We start from the raw sequence: 18,826 nt of genomic DNA, 5'->3' as shown, positions 1-18,826 counted from the left end.
CAGCTCAGAGGCAAACCCCCTATGAACTGTAGGCTGGAGTATTCAAGGCGTGCTAGAGGGAAATTGCACTGCCATTGGGCCTTCTTGCAAACCTGATTGTCATGCCAGCCTGTTTGGAGGTGGCATCTGGTGCTCATTTTCCCTTCTCCCTCCTCAGCTCAACAGCCCACCCCATCCCTTGTCTGCAGCTCCTGCTCCTCCAAATGGGTGTCTTTTTGTTTCTGCTCAGCTGCATGGAGTATGGACAGGTAGATGGGGAAGAGGTGCTCTGAACTGGCCTCTCTGGAGTGACCATAATGGTCCCAATGTTACTGGGGGACCCCTTGGAAAGGGAGCCCTAGGTGGCCCTCTCTAAGGCCACGCCTGATCTCTGTTCCTGTAGCCCATCCTCACACTTTACTATAGTAGGTGACAATCTCCCTCTTGGGCAGACTGATGTGATTGCGATGCTGATTTTCCTCCACCCAGCCATTCCCGTTCTGTAACACCTCTTGATGGAGGCACAGAGGCGGCTTGCATTTGTGCCAGCTCTTCAGGAGCTTGTTCATAGTCCCCTGGTCTGTAATACCCAGTAGCTTCTCTTTCTCTTCCCCTACTTCTGAGGGAGCCGCCTCTGGGGAGTGGGTGTGCCCCAGGCCCATGTGCATGTTCATGGCCTCAAAGAACTGCTGGATGCAGACCTTGGCGAAGGTCTTGGCATGCTCTGTGCAGGTCTCGTCGAACAGCTTGCGCTCAATGTCTATGTAGTGGGACCAATACTTGCTCTTCAGGAAGGCTGCTTGAGTGAAGCAGGGCCGGAGGGCCCTGACAAGGAAAGCCAGCACGGTCATCAGCAGCACGAAGGACCAGCCCAGAGCCTGCAGGGATAAAGGGTGGGAAAGCAAACTAGTCACAACAAGAAAGACCAAGGGTGGGTCTGGGCTCAACCAAAACCATGTCCTTGACCTTGCAGGGTTGTTCAGATGCCACCAGGCATCCCTCTAATGGAGGGCCCCTCTCTAATGAAGACTCTGGGTTTTTTTTAAACATACTGCAAAGTCCGTAACCAACAGGAATTGCTTTATTTGCCCACAGGGAAAACAGAACTGTGAGTGGGACAGTGTTTAAGGTAAGTGAGGGGCTGATATGGCCAGCATGGTCATAACTGTGGGGGGAAATGTTGTTGTTTGAAAGGTTCACCAGATGCTGAGCTCTGCCAACCTTCTCTAGATAATGGCTTTACCCTTTTTCCCCCAGTTGTCTTCAATAACTAAATCTGTAACGTTCCTGGACTGGAAGTATCTGAAGGGGAAAAGGGTACCCTTAGGACTGAGTGTGTGTGTCTGTCTGCCTCTATTTAGGGTGCCTGTGATAGGAAGGGAAAGGTAACAGGTGAGTTGGAATGAGAGCTGACCCTCCCTGCTGTGCTGCGGATCCCCGTTTCTACCCTAGAGCCTCTGCCAGAGATGTCAATGAAAATGTATCGGCTAGCAGCACAGATGTGAAACTGCTATGCTGCTGAGGGGGTCTCGCTGGGACTGAGGGAGGCCAGGGAGCTCTCCCTTCCTTCTCATGCTATGAAGGGTTAAATGCTGCAGTTCTTAGGACTGGGATGGAGAAAAGCTTAGTAGGTAATTTTAGGCCCCTCACCTGCTCTAATATCAAAACACTATAGGGTACAGCAATGCATTTCTAAGCAAAAGTCTCTCATATCTCAAGTCCTACAGGTTTTTTTTCTCTTGTGTTAGAATGCTGGTATTTTCCAGACTCTACAGGTCAATAAACATGTTGGAGGAGGGATGCTCTTGTCATTTAGATGCTAGACCAGGCTTTGTTGCTCTATTCCTTGGGCAAGGGTCAATTCACGGCTCTGCCACAGAATCCCCTTGTGCAAGATACTTAATCTCTCTGTGCCTCAGTTTGCCTCCTGATAATGTGGATGATGCCTCATGCAGGATGCTGCTGTTTGGCTCAGGCAATCCACGCTTGGATGCTGTGGTGATGGAGGACCTGTACCAGAGAGATGGGATTAAAAGGCCGTAGTCTTTAAAGATTAATCCCTTCCTACACTTCCACCAGAGTTTTTTGTATTTAATGTCCTGGGTTTGCGCTGCCCTGTTCTAACATGACAGACTCTACTAGGGAGGCACTGGGACCTGGATCTTTAACATGACACACGAACGGTTTCAAAGGGAGCATGCAGCCGCCATGTTGTTTAGGTCTGCAATTCATATAGCATGGGAAGAGTGCCAGACTGCAGGTCGTGTGACTATCACTGCCTTGGCTGCTGATTCTACCCACAAGGAAAAGCAAGCGGGAGTTGCTCAGAGCATTATATTGGTCTCTGAATGGCTACAAAACCAGTCTGAATGCAAGGATAGACTGACACCATGTCCACCTTCTAATGGAGTCCTTTACATACCAGGAAATACCCTTTTATGAAATGTACTACCACTCAGCATTTATACTGACACTATAGACAGGAACTGAACCATACATTATATCACCGCAATATGGACGCATATGTACCACTGCCTCCTACTGGTGAAATCAGAAAGGTGTGTGTGTGTGTGATAGGCTCTATACTGCTAGCAGCTAATGGAGATTCTCCTTCTGCACTAGTAGTAGGAGCTTGTTCTTTTGAAAGCAGGAGTTCTACCCCCAGCGTGTGGCATAGCAATATAGTAACAACTGTTAAGTGACGAAGTGGGTATTCACCCACGAAAGCTCATGCTCCAAAATGTCTGTTAGTCTATAAGGTGCCACAGGATTCTTTGCTGCTTTAACTGTTAAGTTGGAAGTTGACATGAATTTATTACAGCATTACCTGAAAAGGGATCATCTGCCAGGGGCTGGTCTCTTAGCAGGGGAATAATAACGGCTTTAAGGCAGGGTTTTTCAAACTTGGGTCTGCGGACCCAACTCCAGGAGGTCTGCAAGTCATATCCAGGACTCCCAGCCCTGCTGACCAACTCCTCCCCCTCCCTCACAGCGCCTCCTGCATGCTGTGGAACAGCTGTTCAGCAGCGTGCAGGAGGTGCTGGGAGGGAGGGGGATTAGAGGGTATCGGGTGCATTTGGGGGAGAGGGCGGAAAGAAGTGGGGTGGGGTCTTGGGGGAAGGGGTGGAGTGGGGACGGAGCCTGGAGCTGAGCAGGGGGCTTGGGAGTCCGTGAAAATTTTTAAATCTAAATGGGGATCCTCGGGTTGCTAAAGTTTGAGAATCGCTGCTCTAAAGATTTAAGACATAAAATGAAGTGGAGCAGGCAGAACTTAAACCCCAGTAACAAGGCAAATCATCTTGCTTAGACTGCGGGGTGGACTTTACATTTCCCGATGAAAAGTTCAAAGGTATTTGCATCTTTTCTAAACCATGAGGAACAAATAAGCTGAGAGCAGCAGCAGGAAAGTGCTTTGTTGATGCGGCTGGCTTAGCACTGGGTCACTTGGCATTTGGGGATGTTTACATTGCAAATGAGGAGACCATTTGTACCTTGTCCCAGTACCTCGGTTTAGATTAGAGTTATTTCCACACCTACAAGCATGTGCCTTTACTTCTCCAGCTGCATTTTATTGCTTCTGCATTGCATGACAATTATCATCAATTGTACCAGCCCAAATGGTGCATCTAGTCCAATGCCCTGTCTCTGAAAATTGCCATATATGTCCTTACTACACCTGCTCATACGGTGCCATTTAAAGGCGTGTCCTGAAGTGTGAGGATCAATAGTCCTTATAATTGGTTATCCAACCTGTGTAACTGCAGATTCTGCCCTTATCCAGACAACTGTCTCTTTTTGCTAAGCTGTTAGCCTCAGTAATATCCAGGCTCAATGAGCAGGAGCAGACAGGCTCTCTACAGTCTAATACATAAATTCCAGTGATGGCAATAGAGAGGGATGACCTCTGGCCTGCATTAGGACCAGGTTTTCTTGTGCACTGCCAAGCTGTTGGACCCCAGTTGTCAGTGCCAGGAAAGGCAAACTGGACTTGCCTAACGCAGCCTTCCCAAGTTGGGCTTGTGCATCGGTTCTATATTCAGGTACTGTTTCTTTTGCAATGAGGCACCAGCTGGTGGAGAGTGTTTGCCAGTCAGTCTGGAGACCTGGTTCTGTTCTTGTCTCTGCCACTGATTCTGCCTTGTAGTCTTGGCCAAGTCACTTCCCCTCTATGTGCCTCAATTTCTGTATTTAAAATGGGGATAATGGTACTTACCTGCTGTGGGGCTGAGACTCGGATGGGCAAAGTGTTCTGAGATCCTCAGGTGGAAGCTGTACTAGGAGTGATCAGTCACTTAATATCAAGGTTCCATTTAGAAAGAATTGAAACTGTTTATATGCAGATCATTATAAATGGTCAGATAAGCCATGCTAATAAGCAACCTGTGACTTGTTTGACTCTAGCAATCTACTGATTAGCCATTTATTAAAACAGCTATTAATCATTTATTAACCCTTTATAAATGGAACCACTATATAAAGTGTGACCAAATTATCATGATTCCAGCAACCCAGTGGCTATCTCAAATACTTCCACATTGGGGGACCTGAGATCAGAACCCACCACTTGGGTCCTCACTCCCCAGGCCAGCTTGTGTGGGAGAAATGTCTCATCAGAAATTGCTACCCTTCGAAAAAAATCTTCCTTTCCCTGGTTCACAGTTGACTGAAGGCCAATGTCCTGCATTTCTGCTCTCTGACAACCATGCCATGTGGTCCCAGACTCCTTTGATAAAAAAATATCTTGTAGCAGTAAGGTCCTTTGGTCAGAATAGGCAGTTGGCCAAATTCAGCTCTCGTGTAGCCAGGTATAACTCTTATTGACTTTAGGGGGAATTGCCCCAAGTATGCCATGGGCTGAATTTAGCCGTGGATTTGTATAGATCACTTGCCTGCCATGGAAATGCAGCCAGTTCTGGAATGGAACATGGCTGTCCATTTAATGGTGCACAGCAACACTACGCAAGAATTTAGGACAGGCAGTGACTGTGAAAGCTGAATCCAACTGAAACATCAGGAGGGATTTAGAAAGGCACAATCTAACTACCCACATTGGAATTAGGCAAGAGGGACTCTGAGGCTGACACTGACCCTAGTCTTCCAAAAAAACCTGACCTGGGATAGTTAATGATTATGATGAGCCAAGGCCTCAGATTTACATGCCATCCAAAAGACAGCACCCACTGGAACCATGCTCAGACACACGCTGTGGACCCCATAGAAAGAACATCCCCTGCTGAGGTACCAACACGACTTCCTGTGGCAAGCGTGGGTTTCTTCTCGAAAGTCTCCCATCCAGGTAGGACCAAGTCCATGTAGCATAAGTCCCCCGGTTCTTACCTGTGAGATGCAGCGCAGGTATCTCACCGCCACCTCCCGGGCCACAAGCTCCTGCCCGTTGTAGATCTCTTCGCAGGGGATGCGGGCCAGTATCCTCCTCATCTCCTTCTCCGACAGGCCAAAGTAGCTCCCGTTCCCCAGCTTCTCCACTGGCACCGAGGTGCTGAATGCGCACATGAAGCACTTCCCATCCAGCAGTGTCACGGAGATCCAGACAGCAGGTGCGATCATGGCCCGCTGGGCCATGGAGCAGAACATGTAGCGCAGGACAGCCGGGTCCTTCTGCCTCATGCCCGTGGGCCTCTTCCACTCCTCTGCCAGCACGGACACATTGTTGTTCATCACAAAACCCAGGAGGAACAAGACCCAGGGGGGCACAAACAGGATGCCCAGGCCATACACCAGGTTGTAACTCGGCAGGCAAGGGCAGTTGAAATCGAAGGCGGAGTACATCTGGGCACTGGCCAGGGCCATGATCCCACAGATGCCATTCATAAAAGATTCCTGATTGGACTGGAGGAACTGGAAGATCATTCGGAACTTATCCATCCCTCCTTTCCTAACCAAGACCGAGGTCTTATTCCTCTTTGCTTATTTCTTTCTCCTTGGGAGTCTTTACTCCCTTCCTTCAAGACCTGTGGCTCATCTGCAATGATCTCTTACTTCCTTCATGTTGAATTTTTCAATTACCTGGAAAAATCCCCCCTTCCCCCTCCACAATATTTAAAGCAAACAAACTCACCCCTTTCTTTAGCTTATTAAATAAACGTTGTTTGCAAAAATCCCTTGTTTATTTTCCCCTCTTCAAAGAGCGTATTGTCCATGAATCTTGGCTAGTTCATGGCTTGATAAATTTGCCTTCTCTGTTCTTCTCAGTGTCCTCATTTCTCCAGTTCTTTGGTCATTGAGCCCTTGTATTTGTTGGGGGAGCTTTGTTATATTTAGTCCAGACAGCAATCTAGGTTCTCAGCAGGAAAGGGAGTTGGCTGGACTCTGTGAACTTGTTTGCAAATGCTACAGAGTAGCTGAATGCTCCTCCCACGGATAATTGGTAAGCAGGTGAAAACACATGATCCAGTTCCTTAGGATTGTCTCCCACAAGGACGAGAGGGCACTAATGCAAAAATCAGGTTGTCTGGCACATCTCTCTCTGCCAGGGGAATTGTATTGAGGCTAGCAAAACAATTGGAGTGGTTCATAGCTTTATCCGCTTACCTTCCCCCTTTCTTTGGGAACTAGTGATGATGCCGCACTCTCTTGTGTTCTGGGTGGGGTTGGAAGGTTAAGGCAATTGTATAGTGAGGCGGGGTAAATTTGCCCATGCTCTAGGGTGTGATACATGGATACAGTATAGATCTGTTGTCCTATTCTCCCCTCTGCTCCACAGAAGAGCATTCTCACTTTCAACCAGACTTGCAATGGGATGTTAGGGAGCTTATTTCTTCACCCTCTCACTTCCCTGGTCATTCTCACATGAACAGAGAGCAACAATACCCGAAGTCCGAAGGCGCAAACAATTAGATGTTTATTGGGGTGAGCTTCCAGCAAGCACGATTCCAGCTTCCTTCCTTAGTGTCCCCCTTCCCAGCTCTGACACCACAGAGCCTTGCCTGTGTCCCTGTTCCTGTTCCCATTCCCCCCCTTAGCAAAACATGATCCCAATTCCCCCACCCCCAGTTCCTGTTCCCATTCTCCCCTTACTTCCTGATTGACTGCAGACTATATAGCAAAACTTGAGTTCTGCTTAGCCATACCTTAATCAATCATTTTACTGATTCACCAGGAATCCTTAATTCTCTCTTTGACTCCTGCTCTGTAGCTAATTGCATGGTCTCATCAAACAGGAATGGAGTTTTGGCTGCATGAATATAGGTGAGGCAGCTTGTGATAAAGAAACTTTGCAAAGCAAATTCCAGTGCTGGTTAAGAGCTCCCTGGCTCCTCTGCTCACCTGGTGGAGGACTTTTCTGGTGACATGAAGGGCAGTTCACATCAAAGCCTGAATGAACAACTAGTAAAAACCTCCCAATATTTGCAGAGGGCTGTTTGATCACGCCAGGAAAGCTTTGCCTTACATTAAAAGTGGGTGGAGGATCTGACTACTGAGCACCTGTGACACTTTGAAGTCAATGGCTGCTCAGCAGGATTCAGAATAAAGCCCTCTATGAGCCAGTGTCTTGATCTTTCTTCTCTTGGGGCTTTGTGCTATAGCCTAGGGCTTTTGTTCAGAGATCCTGCCAGCTGACCGCTTTGGAGTTTAAGACAAAGTTGGTATCATCCTTCCAGGACCCCAGTTTGCTAATGAATTTGGCACAACAACTTCCTGGAGCTGGGTGAACCGTTCACAGGGAAGAACTTATTCCACACCTGAAAATTATCCACACCACAACCACTGGTTCGTTTTTAATCAGTTTGTCTTTCATTTACAGTCCCAGGGTAAATGTTTTATGCAGCTGTATTTTCAGTCTATAGATGGCTTGTGAAACATTTCCCATGACAGTTGCTTCATGTAGTGCGTGGAGGGAGCAATTCATCCCTGTGCACTGCAGAGGACCAGCGTAAATCCCGAATGATGCACAACTCGCAGTCCCTGGGCCTGTCTTTAGGCTTCAGTGGGACTTCAGTAATGCTGAGCCCTCATGTTCACCCTCTTCACGGGGGTGAATTTTACCTCTTGTGGTTGGTGGTCCGCTAGCTCACATGACTTTTTTTCTGTTCTGTGCTTGGATGATTCCTTGACTCACAAAGAGCTTTCAAGATGGCTGGAGGAATGAACAGCCACGTGAGCATTTGCGACACTTTCTGTGAACAAAAAAACCTGCTTGTTGGAATGTGCAAGAAGAACAAATAGGAGACACCAACAATGCAGCAAGTTCACTGTCTTGATTTGACAGGAGGATGAGAAGGAAAGTAAGGGAGCAGTGAAGCTATTCTTGTTGGAGCAAAGGAGGCAAGTTCTGAGGTGGAATGGGAGTCGTGCATGGCTTTGAAGGTGAGGATGAGACATTTGACTTGATCTGGTGCTTGAAAGAGAGCCAGTGGCCATCAGCAGTGAAGGAGGATCCCTTTAGCACCTGTTAAGTATCATTATTCTTACACAATGTACTAGACTATCTGTTTATTAAAGCTATGTCAAGTCTACTTCTCAAGGTGTCCTGATCGTTAACGTGACAATACGGGATCTAGAAAGGGTGGACGTGAAAACCTTCAAATGGTTCCAGTATGAACAGAAGCCCAAGGGTCAAGAACTGGAGGAAATTCCCTTTGTAACAACCTTGCATTTTTCCAGCTCTTGCCATCTGAGGATCCCAGAGCACTTTGCCCACATCAATGAATTAAGCATCACAACACACTTGGGGGGTAGTGAGACTTTAACTCCAGGCCCCCTTTTACAGGTGAAGAAGCTGAGTCACATAGAGAGGAGATGACAATCCAGGTCTCCCGACTCCCAGTCTTGTACATAAATAGAGCTGGGCAAAATTTTTCAATTTATTCACCAAAAAATACAGTTTCAAGTTAACCAAAACTATTTGCAAACTCAGGTTAAATTCAGTGAGTACAGTATTTTCAACCCAAAAAAATGGATATTCCCAAAACATCTAAACATTTTGTTTTGACAGTTTCAAAATGTAATGTTTTGTTTCAGACCATTTTTGTTTTGAAATTCAGCTCAATTTATTTTTAAAAGGGGTAAAAGACACCCGAAAATGAAACAAAATGAATAACATTTTTTTCAGGTTGACCCAAAATGATTATTTTTTTCCGATTTTTCAGGTTGGTCACTGAGTTGAAAAATCAGTGATTGACTCTGCCCTTTCTATAAACCACCATAAAATCCTTTCCTCCCATTTGCATTTATATCTTTCTGTCATTCTAGAATAGTTTAAAACACGAGACCATGAAAATCAGCATGCAAAGTAGCTTGGTAAACTGAGCCAATCTACTGGTCTGAGCCCACTTAGGGAAATACGGTAACCAATTTGACTAGAGAGTCGTGAACATGACATGTCAGATGCTCAGTCTCTGATTTCTTGCTCTTTCTCTCTATTAAAAGAAAATTAGAAACTCCCCCTAACCCCAACACAACATGAGGGAAATTTGGTCTGTTCAATACACCCCTCTGTGTTGAAATGAAAATGTATACATCAGTTATTTACAAAAGGGACCCAGAGAGATGTCTCATTATGATGGGAAATCTCTATCCCAAATGAGGACTAGTTTATTATTAGCTGATCCTGAGCCCAGCTGGGAGCCAGGGAGTGGATTAGTAGAGGCAGCCCTGTTTATAAATAATTGTTTTGTTTAAAAAATATATTCCAAGAATATTTGGCCTTTAAAAGGTTGATGTGAGAGAACAAACAAACAGAAGTGTTGAAATGTGTATTTCAAAAGGTCAGGGACTGGGGAAATGTGTTTTTCAATGATCATGGTATTCTGTCTTTCCACAGGACCTTGGTCTGAGGGTCTTGTATTGCTCATCTGCAGGGATTACTGAATTACTCCTCCCAACACACCTGCGAGCTACATAATTACTGCTCCCATTTTAAAGGTGGGGAAAGCTACAGGGATGGGCACCTTTATTGCAGTGTTCCAAATGATAGAGAAGAGGCAGAACTTGGCAGGTGATGAATAGAAAGGGGATTCTTTAATGGGGCTGCTGGATGGATAAACCCTGTGGTTCTCTCTAGCTTCCAGATTGACTGACTGGTGCTAGTGTTGCCTTGTGTTACCACTCGGGATCTCCCTAAATTCTGGCCTGGATCATACAGTTATGGAAGGGACTGCTGACTCCACTACACCGACATATGCAGATATTAATAATGAGGCCTCGGTGATGTTCTCCAGCCAGCTTTGCAGTCAGGGGTGGTTGGTTCAGTGAATGGTCAGCAATTCAGGTGGTTTTGTTATTAAAATAAGAAAAAGACCATACTGGGGATGGGGAGGAGGAGGGGAATGTTGTGATGCCACGTGCTCTGATCGTCCCTGTGGTGTATGCAGATTTGCTGAAGCTATAAGAGCCTATTCAAAGATGTTCCATAAAGAGTTTTCCTGAGACTAATCACTTAGGATGTGATACCTCAGCCATTTCCAGGGGGAATTCTACCTCTGAAGACTTCAGGGTCCGATGGACCCTTTTCTTGCATCTCTCCTCCCATCCAGGGTCTGGTAAGGTCAGTGGGTTCTTAATCTCTTTCTCTCTTCTTTTCCTTTCTTCTTCCTTGTTCTCCTCTGAGAGCAGGCAAAACTAGAAGGGAGTGTCCTACAGGAAGATGAGGTCCGAAGTAGGTCTTGTATTTTGTTCTGTTTGGGACCATTGTTATCTTCAGCTCTTCTGCCATCCCAGGCATGATCATCTGAAGAGAGTCTGGCTGGTCAGATATAGGACATATCTCATTTACTACAGTGTAACATGGCACAGGCTGTATTGTGATCATATACACTGCAGGCACGGGTTTGCTGTTTTTCCCTCCATAGCCCCTCCTTGATGAGTAGGAGACTGAGGAATGCATCCTTCCCTTCCATTTAGTATAGTGCTGAGTGATTGTAGGCCCCAAAATAAAACTCTACACTGGGCCCTTTCTCCTCCCTCCCTTCTGCTGTGAAGGAGCAGGTAATTAACATGCATGCTTCCCTAGAAATTCACTGGTATTAGCAATGATGCTGCTGCACAAACAAGGAAGTAAAGCAAAACAGTTGGGCCAGCTTGGAAGGAGTGGGGCACAGGGCCGCCCAGAGGATTCAGGGGGCCTGGAGCAAAGCGGAAGAGTTGTGGCGCTTGTACTCACCTGGCGGCGGTCTGGGTCTTCGGCGGCATTTTGGCGGCAGAAGGCCCTTCAGTCGCTCCGCATCTTTGGCAGCACTGAAGGGCGTCCCGCCGCCGAAATGCTGCCAAAGACCTGGACTGCCTCTGGGCCAGGGCTTGCGGGGCCCCTGGAGCAAATTGCCCCACTTGTGCCCCCCCCCCCCGGGGCGGCCCTGATGGGGCATTGAGAAGGGATTCTAAGATCGGGGAGGCTGGGGCTGTAGGAATTTGTGAAAGAAGAAAAGGCCATAATTAGAGGTACATTTTTTTATTACAAGCCACCAAAGAAATTACAAAGAGACGCTAGAAACACACTGCACTACAGAAGGGGCAGACACATTACTGTCAGACTTGATTCTGCCCCCCTTACTCTCTTGAGCAGTCTTTTGCATGCACTGAAGTCAAAGGCTGTTTTGGCTGAATTCAGTGGGATCAGGCCATAGATTTGGCAGTTTGGCAAAACCTTCCTTGGCAATACGTGAGTTTAATTGATTGTATTCCTTTGTGATTTCTATTCAGACTTGCTGGTACATGGCTCTGGGCACTTTAACAAGTGTTTGTAAGCACTTGGGTTATGATGCACAATTAGCTGCTCTAGCAAAGGGAGAGTTCTGTATGTTGGCAATGGAGCAGGGTTTATGAAGGAATCTCCTGCGTGAGATTCCCAGGTGTCCTCATTCCAGCTCCAGACACCCAGCGTAGCTGCAGAGATTCCCTTGCGATGACCCCAGCACCACTGTCTCCATCCCTTAAAGCATGAAACTGGAGAGTGACCTCTAACAGGGACTCAAGGGGGAAACAGGCTGGTCAGGGAGAAATCAGACCCTGCCAACATCTTGTGACAACTGGCTTTGGGGCATTTAGAGCTTTCGGAATATGGGAGGACATTAGGGGGTTTTGGGTAACTGTGTTAATTGTCTCTTAAAAACTGAGCAGTGAAATAATTTTGTGTCAGCACTGTTAACTTTCCTAATTAGGTTTTAAAAGTTAACACTCTCCAGTGACATATGTGGGAACAACTCACACCTCTCAAAGCTATTGTTTGAGGAGGCTGTCTGCAGACTCAGGCAGATGTTACTACACTGATTAAACTTTTATCTGGAAGCTTTTTTTCTCACAACCATCAGGTTTTAGAAATTTTTTATTACAATGAAAGTGTAAAACAGTGACTCTGGGTGAATCAGCAGAGGGGTACAACCCTGGAACCTCTGGATCTTAAAGCAAGAGCCTATACTGCCTGAGCTGAAAGATTCATCTCTAATAGCCAGTGGTGTAGCAGGTCAGCCTCTTTATGTGGTCCAGCCACCATGAGACGGGGCAGAGCACTATGCTGAGTGTGCATGGGTTATAAAAGCTTTGTAGAGTAGAGCTTGACAGCAAAGGGTGGGTTCCCCAGCTGATTCCATGAGAAATCATGGACTACACAGGCGATTGCCATAAGGCTACAAAGGTGTTTCCATTTTAACCTTGTCTTGTGTTGCTTATAACGTACTGAAACATTTGCCTTTTGGGCTGCAAGGTTTCAAGCTTGGGCCAGTTTGCACACTTGTGTATGCATGTCTGTCTAGTCTATCAGTCACCTCATCCTCCACTGTTGCTACGTGGGACTGACTTCGCTTTTAAGGAAGACTCATTTTGGTGCTTTCTCGGTGTGACAGGGACCCTTTTAAACATCGGTTTGTCTGGAGGTTTTGGCCTTTTGTGGTGCATTCCCCCTGTTACTCAGGCTATCTGCCCAGGGCATGGACAGTCTTTCCCTGCCCACAGACTGCTGCCGCTGGGTTGCCTGGCTCACATCCAGGGGGGGCTTGCTGTAGTACCATGATTTCAGGAGCTCATTCATCTGTTCCTGGTCTGTGATTCCCCGCAGGTGATCTTCTTCCCCTTCTCCCCTGTCGACCTTCTCCATGGGCGCATTGAAACGCCGCAGTTTGATTTCCTGCTGCATGCTTTCAAAGAAGTGGAGGATGCACTTGTGGGCGAAGTCCCGGGCGTGCTCGCAGCAGGTTTCGTCGAAGATCTTTTGCTCGATGTCAATGTAGTTGCTCCAGTAGCGTGTCTGCAGGAAGGCAGCCTGATTAAAGCAGGGTCTGAGCGACCGGGCAAGGAAGGCTACCACGATAAGGATCAGCAAAACACTCCAGCCAAGGCCCTGGGCGATAAGGAAAGAAGCAATGAGGCAGGATGAAAGGCACCGGGGGTGACACTGACATTAGGGTAATATACTTGCTGTTTGCCTGTATAACCCTTAGCTCAAACTGAGATTTTAAGCAGGAGTGGGGAAGTGGGAAGATGTCTGGGTTCTAGTTTAGGTTCTAGCCTGGGGTTGCCAACCCTCCAGGATTGTCCTGGTGTCTCCAGGAATTAAAGATTAACCTTTAATTCAATATTATGTCATGTGATGAAATCGCCAGGAATATGTCCAGCCAAAATTGGCAACCCAATTCTAGCCACAAAATCCAGCCAACTACACTTCAAAGAGTTTATACTGAGCCCATCTAGAGCCCTGTGAATGGCCTAATGGGCATAGGGCATTTTATCCACCCATCGCTAATCTACAGTTGAGCACAGCCGGAGTTCCTAGTCAGGCGAGGGCTGGAAAGGGGTGGGAGTGGGCATAGGCCAGGTCTGACAGACCTTTGTCAAGGTTAGTCCCTGCAGACCTGATGCTGTGCCTGCCTTTTACAGGGTTACCAGCAGGGCCATCCTTACCCATACACAGAGTATGCAGCTGCATAGGGCACTAGGAAATTTGGGGCACCTGGTGCCCTGCGCAGCTGGGTGCTGCTCCAGCCCCTGCTCTGGTTCTTCCCCAGGGCCCCTGTTCCGCCCCGCCCTGCCTTTTCCACCCCCACTCCTTTGAGGACTGCAGCAGGGCCGTGCCTGCACTTAGCGGCGGGAAGTGCAGTGACCCCGCCCCAGCTGCCCCACTGGTGAGTGCTGGGGGGTGGTTTATCCCTGCCCCCCCAGCCAGCCCCACTCCTCTGTGGAGGCCTGCCCCCCCGTGGAGGCTTGGGGCCAGTCCCCCCTGCTCCCGTTCCGCAGAGGCCTGGGGCTGCGTAGGGTCTGTTCTTAGCTCTGCCATAGACTCACTATATGGACCTTGGGTAAGTCACTTCACCTCTCTGGGTCTCTTTCCTCATAAGGGAGTTGTGAGATTTAAAGTTTGTAAAAGAGTTGTAACTTCCTTGATTCTGAAAAGGGCTTTAGAAGAAGAGCGTATCACTATTTTTGGTATGAGCATCCTCATTTGTATTCACATTTCTAAACCACCAATGCCCCCAAGAATCCAGGGGCCAATGCTTTTTTCTACTACCCAACATGGGGGGACTCCTGCGGAAATTATCATCAAGATGGTATTTCTGAATGTCAGAGAAATGGAGCTTGGTCTGGCTCCCACTTTAGTCAATGCCAAAACTCTACCTGACTCCAGAGGAGTAGGAGCAGGCTCGTGGTTCTTTGACCTGTTCTACAGACCCTTTGAAAGGCTCCCAGAAAACCCTCTGACTTACTTGTGACCAGCATTTCAGGTACCTGGAGATCGCCTTCCGGGCAGGGTTGTTCTTCATCAGCTCGTCATCTTTGCAGGGCACTTTGGAGAGCAAGAGCTGCGTCTGGGTAGGGGTGATGTTGGCAAACCCCACAAACTTTTCAGGGTCGATGGAGCCGCTGAAAGCACAGACGAAGCATTTCCCATCGAGGAGGGTGACGATGATCCAGATGACGGGAGCAATCATGGCTCGCTGCATGATGGAGGAGCACATGTACCTGTGTGCAGGAGAGGGAAATATGAACTGGTGTCAGCCTGATGTCCCTGGAGATGAAGCCTTCTACTTATCCACAGAACTGAATTGGCACAGATTGCAATAGTATTGGCCAAGGAATACCATTTAGCCCAGCTTGGCTTTTGCCAGCATTTTTCCAGCTAATGTCGTCTCTGTTCTTGAATCTCTGCAGTGATGTTGTCTTGACCCTTCTTTGGCAGGGCTGGCTCCAGGCACCAGCATTCCAAGCTGGTGCTTGGGGCGGCAACCTGCAAGGGGCGGCAGTCCCTGTTGGTTTGCCCCCAAGCAGTGCACCGAATTGCCGCCGCAGACGGCGGGGGCAGTCCGTGTGCCCTTAGGGCGGCAGGCGCATTTCCACGGTGGCGGCAATTTGGCAGCAGCTTCTATGTTTAGCTGTCCACAGTGGCTTCAGCTAAACATAGAAGCTGCCGCCGAATTGCCGCCGCCGCCGTGGAAACGCGCCTGCTGCCCTAAGGGCACACAGACTGCCCCTGCCGCCTGTGGCGGCAATTCAGCGCGCTGCTTGGGGCGGCGAAAACTGTAGAGCCGGCCCTGTTCTTTGGGAATCTATTCTATTGCCTAAATGCTCTTTGCATACTGACCAAAGTATTAAGATTATGCATGGGTGCTGCAAGGATCTGTTATTTAAGGTTTCACCAAGAAACAAACAAGGATTGTGTCTGATTAAGGATACTCTTGCGTATTCCGTGCATGATTCTCTGTCAACTCTTTCCTCCCGTCCTTTCCCTCCTCTCTTCCCTCTTTCTCTTCCCCCCCCCATCAGGGGCGGCTCTAGGTATTTTGCCGCCCCAAGCATGGCAGGCAGCCTGCCTTCAGTGGCTTGCCTGCGGAAAGTCACCGGTCCTGCGGATTTGGCGGCACACCTGCGAGAGGTTCACCAAAGCCGCGGGACCAGCGGACCCTCCGCAGGCATGCTGCCGAAGGCAACCTGCCTGCTGCCCTCGCGGCGATCAGCAGAGTGACCCCCGTGGCTTGCCACCCCAGGCACACACTTCGTGTGCTGGTGCCTGGAGCCGCCCCTACCCCCCATTCAGCCCCTCCCCAAAATATCATCTCTGCTGTTTCACCCCTTCCTTGCCTCCATCATGTCAACCTCCCGCAAAAAAATTACTAGTCGTTCTTGCTTTAGTTTATAAACACCCCCTAAACATTTTTTTAAACAAAACAATAAAAAACCATGCACAATTAATTGAAATGACCATACAATTGTCTTGCAGTAACTTCCCCCAAGACCACCCCCCACATCCATTTCCTGTTGTCTTTACTTTCTGTAAAGACTACAGAAAATATTGTCTTTGCTTGTCTACTGTCTTTGCTTGATCCTGCAAATGCTCACTGCTGTGGTTAGTCCCATAGTGGGAACATTGCTCACAGAGGGAAGTACTATGCCTGGTAGGGAGTATTTGCAGTCTTGAGCCCTTATGGCAGGGGTGGGCAAACTTTTTGGCCTGAGGGCCACATCGAGGTTCTGAAACTGTACGGAGGGCTGGGTAGGGAAGGCTGTGCCTCCGTAGACAGCCTGGCCCCTGCCCTCTATCTGCCCCCTCCCACTTCCCACCCCTGACTGCCCCCCTCAGAACACCCAACCCGTCCAAGCCCCCTGCTCCTTGTCCCCTAACTGCCCCCTCCTGGGATCCTCCGCCTCCAGTCGCCCCCTGGGACTCCACCCCCTATCCAACTCCCCTGCTCCCTTTCCCCTGATTGCCACAACCCCTATCCACACCCCTGCCCCCTGACAGGCCCCCCAGGACTCCCACGCCTATCCAACCCCCCCTGTTCCCTGTCCCCTGACCTCCCACCAGAACTTCCACCCCATCCAACCACCCCCTGCTTCACACCCCCTTATCATGCTGCTCAGAGCAGCAGGACTGGCAGCTGCCCGGCGGGAGCCAGCCACTCTGCTGCGCTGCCCAGCAGGAGCTCACAGCCATGCCACCCAGAGCGCTGTTGGGGAGGGGCCAGGGGCTAGCCTCCCTGGCCGGGAGCTCAAGGGCCGGGCAGGACGGGTCCCGCGGGCCAGATGTGGCCCACGGGCTGTAGTCTGTCCACCTCTGCCTTATGGTATAAGCTCTTCCATGTTAATTTCTTCTATATCTCTTTAAAACACCGTGCGTATTTCTGGGGCTGGGGTGGAAGCCAGGGTTTGCCACCTTGCGCTGTGCTCCATGAGTTGTCCCGTTGATTTCATGGAGTAAGGTGCTACTCAGTTTGAGTCAAGGTACCACAGTCTGGGCTTAGATATGTTAGCCTCATTTTTGGATAGCATCTAAAACTGGACTTGCTGGAAACTGGGTGAGGAAAAATGCTTCTCGTGCAAGACAATAGTTTGTGAGACTCTCTGAGGTACAGAAGGTGGGGAAACTTCCCCTGGTAGTAACCCCCCATAAAGGCTTCAGGAATGTAACATTGCCGTTTTCTAGTGACTCAGACCCCAGTTGTGCCAAAACCTGCGGTTCTGTATCTGTATTATGAATCCATGGAGTTACCAACACTGAGCTGCAGCTGAGTGTGTAAGGCCATTGGACTGACATCCTTTAATCATTTATCCCTTGTGCACGCTTCACTAATTGGATTAAGCTTCCTGAGCCTGATTCTCCTCTCTCTTACACCAGTGTAAATCAGGAGTAACTCCATTGCAGTCAGCAGAGTTACGTCGGTGTGCATATGGAGTAACTGAGGTCAGAATCTGACCCTGTGTGTCATTTTTTCCGTTTAAGCCAGGGAAGTAAAGGTGGGGGGTGCTAGGGGCAGCCAGCAGAGAACTTCTCTATTGCGTAGCCTGAATTTTGCCTTCCTTAGCTTCAGGCCACTCCTGCTTGTGCTATAAATACATTAAAGATTGTGAAGCACTTTGAGCTCTGTTGAAAGGTGCTGTATAAGAACTAGACATTAGTATTGTATTCTTTTTCCGGGACTCAGAATTATTCTCTGCCTTCATTTATATTGTGCTTACCTTGAAGGTATTCATAGAATCGCTGTGCTCCTGGACTCACACGCTCTGTTGTAAATCACCAGTGCCGAGCTCACTAATGAGCAGTCGGCATTCAAGGTGTTTAAGAGGGAACTGCTATGGAGCTCTGTTTAGAACATAGCTAAGTATCGGGGAGATAAAGATGTAACAAACAAGAGGGCTGGAGGAGAGGCAAAGGGGCAAAACGACTTACAATGGGAATCCCTCACCTGATGATGGCCAGATCCTTCTTTCTGCCCCCAGTTGGTCTTTTCCACTCCTCCAGCATCACCAGAGACTGTCTGTTGAGAATGAGACCACAGAGAAAGAGGGCCATTGGGGGCAGACACATGATCCCCAAACCGTAAGCCATGTTGTACTTGGGCAGGCAGGGGCAGTTAAAGTCAAAGGAAGTATACATCTTCACGCTAGCCAGGGCTAGCAGCCCACAGATCCCATTCATCACCGACTCAGAATTGGACTGGAAGTATTGGAAGATCATCCGGAACCGATCCATGGTGCTGTGTTGGCTGGGGAGAAAGCCCTGGTTGATTTCAGATTGATGAGGTGCTTGCTGGGGGCAGATGGGCACAGCTCTGCGGCCCTTTTCTTGGGTTTTCTGGCTACGTGCATTCTAATCCATCTTGTTTCAGTTAGGGTTGGAAAGGCAGCTTAGTGCATTTGGATGGGCAAAGAGATAGAAACAGGAAAGCAACGCTGCTTACGGTGACACACAAAAGCACCTGTTTAGGATTCCCATGTCCATCTAAATGGGACCAGATCAATGCAGCTGCCTCTCTTGTGCCTCTTTCCCTTCCAGGGTAGAATCTTGTGTGACGGCTCCTGGACACAGTCTTTCCAATTCAGCCTTTAGCCAGATACTTCCCTTTCATGGCAGGATGCAGTGGCTGGTCGTTCTACTTTCTAAGTAGATGGATACAGCCTCTGTGTG

The 18,826-nt window shown here is 48.6% G+C and overlaps 2 protein-coding genes across 2 annotated transcripts; both read right to left on the bottom strand.

Annotated features, from left to right (window-relative positions):
- Positions 1–374: 374 nt before the first annotated feature.
- On the bottom strand, positions 375–5,865 carry CALHM1 (calcium homeostasis modulator 1). The gene is made up of 2 exons (XM_050958198.1): positions 5,317–5,865; positions 375–857 (listed from the first exon to the last, which is right to left on the bottom strand). The coding sequence occupies exons 1-2, from the start codon at positions 5,863–5,865 to the stop codon at positions 390–392; spliced, it is 1,017 nt and encodes a 338-aa protein (XP_050814155.1). The 3' UTR covers positions 375–389.
- Positions 5,866–11,485: 5,620 nt separating this feature from the next.
- CALHM3 (calcium homeostasis modulator 3) lies at positions 11,486–18,499 on the bottom strand. Its single transcript, XM_050958197.1, has 3 exons — positions 18,105–18,499; positions 14,631–14,886; positions 11,486–13,270 (listed from the first exon to the last, which is right to left on the bottom strand). Exons 1-3 carry the CDS (start codon positions 18,389–18,391, stop codon positions 12,785–12,787), a joined length of 1,029 nt encoding a protein of 342 aa, XP_050814154.1. The 5' UTR covers positions 18,392–18,499; the 3' UTR covers positions 11,486–12,784.
- Positions 18,500–18,826: the final 327 nt, after the last annotated feature.

This window comes from Gopherus flavomarginatus, chromosome 6, assembly GCF_025201925.1.
Source record: "Gopherus flavomarginatus isolate rGopFla2 chromosome 6, rGopFla2.mat.asm, whole genome shotgun sequence".
NCBI lineage: Eukaryota > Metazoa > Chordata > Testudines > Testudinidae > Gopherus > Gopherus flavomarginatus.
The sequence above is the reverse complement of the archived record's forward strand: the minus strand, read 5'-3'. Positions and strand labels throughout refer to the sequence as shown.